Below are 7,112 nucleotides of genomic sequence, written 5' to 3' on the forward strand. Positions count from 1 at the left end.
AAATTTTGTAGAAAAAATCCACAGGGAGGCAAGAAAGTGTAATGTATACTAAAGAAGGTGTAATGTGACTCACAGGTCTCCATTGCAGAAGGGATGTGATGCTCTCTTGTTTTGAAAGATATAGCATGTGTTCCATATGACATACTTCCATTAGAAAGAAAGGAACAGATTATAGCTTGTGACAGGTAATAGAGACGCAATTTTTCTACAAAACCATCAATATAGCAGGCAGGGGAGCCACTTATAAACATGGACAAGAGGAACAAGGCACTGAGAGGAGTAGAAGCTGTGATTCCTGAAGGTTGTAATTGGTTTCCAATGTAGAACTGTTATAACCCTTCCATCAGGGTTACCTTCAGGGGCTAGGTAAATGTTCTGTGCTGCCACAAACACTGGCATTTGTTAAATGGAAGCCTGGGGGAAAGGGGACAGTTTTCCGTGCAGGAACCAAATCTTCATCTAAAACTCTTCAGTACTTTGGCTTGGGGCTATGTCCACTCTCAGTAGCTGCCTAGACTTGTGGGTGGCAGGAACAGGGACCCATCAAACAGGTTGATCTGATGGACTCTTGTCTTTTCTGGTGCCTGTTATTGACTTGTGTTGTCTCAGGAAGGGACCTTTCCTTCCTTGTAAGTAGTTTTATCATTGATGTAAATTTATTTTCACTGAATATATTTATCTGATATCTTAATTCCTAAGATAAAACTTACCTTAAAATAGCCATTTTGTTTCTCCTTTCCCCTACTTTAGGTCTATGGTGCCATTGCTTCAGGTGATATCAAGGGGTTCGCCCATGTCTTTTGAAGATTCTAGTCGAATTATCCCACTCTTTTACCTCTTCAGCTCCTTGTTCAGTCATTCGCTGATTTCCATACACGACAATGAATTTTTTGGTGATCCCATAGAAGGTGAGGATTTTGAAAAATGGGTTTGCTGCTTGTGTCAGGGCCTGTTACTTTTAAAGAGGCTCTTCTCCCCCCCCCCCTTGCTGTGTATATTGATTTAAAAAAAAAAAACTGGTAGAAAATTGGGTTGTTTCAGTTGTAGGTCAGAGACAATCATCCATGATGCCTTTCACTCTGGAGGAGCTAATCCTGCTGTCTCGCTGCCTTCGGGATGCCTGCTTGGGGATCATCAAGCTAGCATATCCGGAAACAAAGCCAGAAGTTCGGGAAGAATATGTCACTGCATTTCAGAGTATTGGGGTCACTACTAATTCTGAGATGCAACAGTGCATACAAATGGAGCAGAAGCGATGGGTTCAGTTGTTCAAGGTATGTGCCATGTGGGAGAATGCATCTAGCACAGACTTGTGTCTGCTTGGTTCCTTTCAGAAGAATAGAAATGTAGAGGTTGATTTTAGGCATAATTTTTTATTTAATTTAGTTTTATGCTTTAATAAATAATTTAATTTTCACATCTGAACATGGTGTGAGGGTATCACATCTGGAACTTGAGAAACTGACAGTTGTGAGCTGCCATGTGGGTGCTGGGAATTGAACCTGGCTCCTCTGCAAGAACAACTGAGCCATCTGTCTCTCCAGCCCAACTTCAGACACAATTTTAATTTACAAAACTTTTAAGGAAAAACCGTATTTTTATTTTATATCTGTTTTGTTTTAAGACCTTGCTTTTGGACTAGTGAAGTACCTTAGTAGGTAAAGGCTTTCTGCCAAGCCTGGAGACATGAGCTGAGGCCTGAATCACACACACTCCTAATCATTGTCTTCTACCTTTCACACAGTGCTACTGCACAGGATGAAAAGTAAAGGGGGAGGGCAGGACGGAAGGAGAAGAGGGAGGGGAAACTGGTCGGTATGTAAAATAAATGAAAAATGTTATTTAAATAAAATTCAATAAAAAATGGGAAAAAGATGAAAAGTTAAAAACCTTGCTTTTACACAGTTAATACATGAGTAAAATGTCTTAATACTATTTGACAGGTTGAAGTAGTAATAAAAAATTTTAAATGTTTCCATTTTATTTTTCACTAACAGATCTTTTTTGGTGGTAAAAAATTATTTTTGAATCTTTTGTAAAATAGAGTCATAAAGGTAGACTTGGTCTTTGTTTTTTATGCATGCTGTGTATCTATTACTCTAGTATATGTTCATGTCTAACCATAGAGAAAAAGAAGTTATGGGGTACCATGGCTGGCGTGTTGGCAAGAGACCACTACTGACTTGGGGTGGGAAAAAAAAAGCAGAAAAAAGGTGCTTGACTCTGACCCCCATGCAATTTCTGCTGCAAACACATCTAGTCAGCTAAAATTGCTCGTTAAAGAAGTGAGAGCAGAAGAAATGCATCTTCCAAATTGAATGCTAGATTTACAGGCCGTTAATACCAGCGACCTCTCGCACACTAATGTTCCATGAGAGTCATCAGCTGTCCCTTCAGGTCTTTTATCACTGCTTTTGTCAAGCTATCTATTTAATTGAAAGAAGTTAATTGAATGAAAATGATCAACTAAGCTTGTATTAATATTGCTAATGGAACTTTCTTCTTGGCCATGTTTGGAGAAAGATGTCAAGCTAGACTTTAGGAAAGACCCATTAATGCTTGCACTTAACCTGATGGGCTAATTAGGGACTGCTTATTCATCCTACAAGTCCATGAGAGTCTCTCTGCAGCCCATTCTGCCTGATTTTACAGCACATTTCACTTAGAAGCATAAGCATTAGCAGTAGTGAAAGTAACTGATAATGTTTTGATTGTGTGAATACAGAGCTAATGCATCATTGAATTCATAATTTGTACAGATTGATGTAATACATGTTTGCACAATTAATTTTAATCACCTCCCTCTGCATTTGTAAGTAAACTTTAAAAGTTGCCTTCTGGGCCCTTCCTTGAAGATGGGCTATTTTGCAACCTCTTCTAGGTTACAAATAAGCTAGCTCACCTACTTCAGGGTTGAAATGCTTGTGTGACCATTCGTGTATTTGGGCCATATGGTAACGTGTATGTTTTCTTGTCTATATGTAATTAAGCTCTGGGATCTTTGCTAGTAACACTTCCCTTCTGTGGAACACTGGGTTTTTTGTGTACACTAGAAGATAACTTCACTGTTTTACAGTTACTACTGGGTGTTTAATAACTTCATATGTCAGTCTTATCTTTGGGGCTTAGGAGTATCTGAATTTAATAATGCTCCATGAGATATTTTACACTCTGACCATTTTGTTTTACATAAACATTAAATAAAAATTTTGCGAAGCCAAGAGCAATGATGAATGTTAGTAATTAATCCCAGATCTCAAGTTGCCAAGGCAGACTGATTGTAAGCATAGGGCCAGCCTGGGCTATATTGATTTCAAGATAAATTAAGCAAGACCCCGTCTCAAACACTCTCCTCTGAAATTTTGGTCAACATTCACTTTGTGTGTACTTTGACCTAACCCCGTGAAAAGAAATGAAATCCTGTTTTAGATAACTTTGTATCTTGCTACCATATTTAATAGGACTTATCGAAAGCAGTGTGTCAGGGAGGCAGACACATCTGTGCATTGCCACATAGAGAGCAGAGGGTGCTGTGGGAGATGATTTTTACTCTCTTGATGTATGTGTACGTGAAAGAGAGATTGAACCCAGGGCTTTGTACATGCTAGGTATGCATTCTACCACTGAACTACATTCAAAATCTTAATAGTTGGCTTTATTTTTGATACAGGTTTGGTTTAGGTTTGAAATTGTGTTTTAATAAAGACCTGGCCTTAAATAGAATTGTTTAAAGGACATGTCCGCAATCTATTTTATACTACTTGCTATGAGTTGAGTCCTTGAAATTATAGAAACCAGTATGGCTCATGAGTGATCAACTGCTATTAACTATTCTTGTAGGAGAAAATGAGCTTTATATCAAATAACAGAAACAATATGGAGTAGTCACTTTTTCCTAAAAGCAAGCATTGCCTGTCTGTTCATATAATAATGATTCTGTGTGGGAGATGTTAAATGTTGTCTCTGTACAGAGCCAGCCATGTTTTTCTGAAAGTACCAAAATGTCAGCACTATTTTTGTACATTGCAGTTCCAAATTAGAGCTGAAATATTTGTGATAAAACCAACCAAAGGAAGTGAAAGTATTTGCTATTGATTTCTGGCTTTCTGTTGACTGACAGAATTGCAAGCAAGCACTGAGACGAGGCTTTGTCCTCCAGTGTAAGCATTTTCATTTTTCAGTCACAGATGACCCTCTTGAATTAATTTGTGTGAGAGGCTCTCTTGTCTGGTCACAGAACATAGAATTTAAGTGCTTAGAGTCATCTTTACTTGTCACTGTAGGAATTGAGATTGGTTCCTAAATTCTTCATCAACATTGTTAAAGGAGATCACGCATTTATCAACTTTATAAACTTCTTTTTGAAGTGTAATTTATGGCTATAATCACTTTAACCCTGTGAAGAGGTGGTAAATCCTGCTTGATGTGCCTTACAAAGGCAGTGTGTCAGGGAGTAGGTACACGACATGTGTTGCCACAGAGAGAGTAGAGAGAGCTGTGGGAGATGATTCTTGCTCTCTTGATTATCAGTTTGTAGTTTCTACTTGAAAGAAAAAAAATGTGCTGGGTGTGCTGGTGAACCTGGTACATCCCAGCACTCAGGAGTGAAGGATGACTTGCTCACAGGACAGAAAAACAAAGCTGAAACTTGGCTATTAGCTTCCTTTCTGCTGACTAGCCCTCATACTGTAGACCCAGTCAAAAGTTCATGTCTAAGAAAGTCTTACGCCATAGTGTAGAAGCTACTGTTGCTGTTTGCTAACTGAACATGATATACCTATCATGTTACCATCTAAATATATGCCTATAGAGTAGTTCTGCTCTCAGCTTTGGTCAGAAACGCTTCTCTTTACAATGATCAGCAATTACTGCAGAGATTCATAACTAACTAAATTACTAAGAATAAATGACCCATAAAATGGGACATCCATATTTGTCCTAACGTTTCTGTTGCTGTGAAGAGAAAACTATGGCATCCCTTACAAAGGAAACCATTTTATTAGGGGCTGGCTTACAGTTCAGAGGTTTAATCAGTCCATTATCATCATGGCAGGAAGCATGGCACCATGCAAGCAGACATGATGCTGGAGAAGTAGCTGAGAGCTCTATCATTGGATCTGAAGGCAGTAGGAAAAGAGAGTGACAGCAGGCCTGACTTGAGCATCTGAATTCTCCAAGCCTGCCCCCAGTGACACACTTCCAATAAGGCCACATCTCCTAATGGTGCCATTCCCTGTGGGTCTATTTTCATTCAAATCACTACAATATCCGAGGCAGTGGACCATAATAGATGAATTGGCAGAAAGAATCCACAAATTAGAGAAAGGGAGTAGGTGTAGAATGCTGACTTCCAGGCATGACATGGCTGCTGCACTCTTGAACTCACAGCAGCTTTGCTTGTCTTTACAGTATTAGGTCCTCAGTAGCCTATCATTGAGATTCGAGGAGCTCCTGAGATAAGATTTAAGATCGGCAGTTCATGAAAGAGGGAGAGAATTTTTCTTCAATAATATAGCCACTGGTAAGGTGCTCGTGATTCTGTAAACAAACTCACCTGTCCTCCTGTTAACAACTATAACAAATCTTACTGGGATGCTCACACAAGAAGACATGAAAGGGGGAGGAATGAGGAAAAGGCGTGGGGGGGGGGACTGAGAAGATGAAAGTGCTTGATTGGGAGGGGAGGCAGGACAATCTCTGTGAGTTCAAGGCCAGCCTGGTCTACAGAGAGAGGGAATTCCAGGACAGACTCCAAAGCTACTCAGAGAAACCTTGTCTTGAAAAGAAAAACAAACAAAAAAAACCCCACAGTTTTATGTAAAATTAACGCATATTAATTTCAAAAAACATTATAAAGATGTGCCTTAGAAATAAGTAGAATGTTTGCCTAGCATAGGCAGGCCCTTGAGTTCTGCCCCAATCGCTAAAGAAAAAAGACAGACAAAAGAACAACCCAAATTTTTAACAAAATAAATGGATGCAAGCACAGTGTCCTAGCTGCAATCCTGATGTGCATTTTTCACCAGGAGTCCCAGAGTGGTGTTGCATTTTGTAAAGCTGGGCCTATCATTATTGAGGGTTGGCTGGATGTTTGTTGGTTGGTTTTGTTTTGTTTTTTAGCTTTTTGGTGGCTAATTGAAGTGAATATAAGTTAACATTTTTTTCTTCAGGCATCTAACAAAGTTGTTTCAAAATACAGTTTTCTGTATTTTGTGATAGCTATCTTTAGTGATAGCTGAGAGCTGTGTACAAGGGTCACTTTTACTTGTAAGGCAGCTCACACCTAACATTCCAAGCCTTCACCATTGATTCCGTAAGCAACCCAGTGCTGGCTGCCCTGTGCTAGGGAATGGAAGATGAACTCAGGCTGGGCCCTGGCATTATCACTGTGTAGTGAAGGCTTGAGGTAGACGCATTGTCTTCTTTCCATTCCCTGTAGGAGAACCTCTTCTGTCAGGTGTTGCTTCTCTAGCTGCCTGCCACTAGTTTTCTCACACTCCTTTGAATATGTTCTTTATTTGAAATCAGAACTTTAAAAATTTTTCTATTTATCACATTGCACATTTGCCCCCTTCAGTACCTAGAAGTGTTTTACTGCTGAGTGTGCTTTGTATAGAGCTCCTTAAAGAATCATCCACAGCCAGGCCAGGTGGCACACACCTGTGAATTTCTGGCACTAGGCAAGACTGCAAATTTGTGGCCGCCTGGGCTACCAAGGAAGTTAAGGTTCTTCTAGGCAACTTACAGAGACCCTGTCTCAAAACAAAGAGCCAGTTGGTCGTGCACACCTTTAATTCCAACACCCAGGAAACATCTACAATACGGTGTTGGCAGCTTTTATGAATACAATGTTATACTTGCTTGCTATGTTAAATGCTGTTCCTTATCCTAGATCAATGACTTACATTAAATGCTCAGAAGTAAAATCACAGTACACATGTAATACATGCTCTATTACATTCACATGTAACATAGTAACTAAACTTTGCTTCTTTGCTTTTGTTTCTTATGAACCACATTGGTTCTCAAATCCTTCAGACTCATCTCTCTAACAGTTCAGAGTGGCAGTTTGTCTGGCTCCCACGTTGGGCGCCATTTGTATTGATAAGAGC

General features: G+C 39.6%; 1 protein-coding gene across 1 annotated transcript in view; it reads left to right on the forward strand.

The window, feature by feature from the left end:
* Ube3c (ubiquitin protein ligase E3C) overlaps positions 1-7,112 on the forward strand; it is a 105,093-nt gene that overhangs the window by 48,777 nt on the left and 49,204 nt on the right. Inside the window, exons 12-13 of the mRNA XM_005367466.2 lie at positions 751-908; positions 1,042-1,274. Coding sequence (XP_005367523.1) covers positions 751-908; positions 1,042-1,274 — 391 coding nt within the window. The remainder of the gene's footprint in view (positions 1-750; positions 909-1,041; positions 1,275-7,112) is intronic.

This window comes from Microtus ochrogaster, unplaced genomic scaffold, assembly GCF_000317375.1.
Source record: "Microtus ochrogaster isolate Prairie Vole_2 unplaced genomic scaffold, MicOch1.0 UNK18, whole genome shotgun sequence".
In the NCBI taxonomy this organism is placed as follows: domain Eukaryota; kingdom Metazoa; phylum Chordata; class Mammalia; order Rodentia; family Cricetidae; genus Microtus; species Microtus ochrogaster.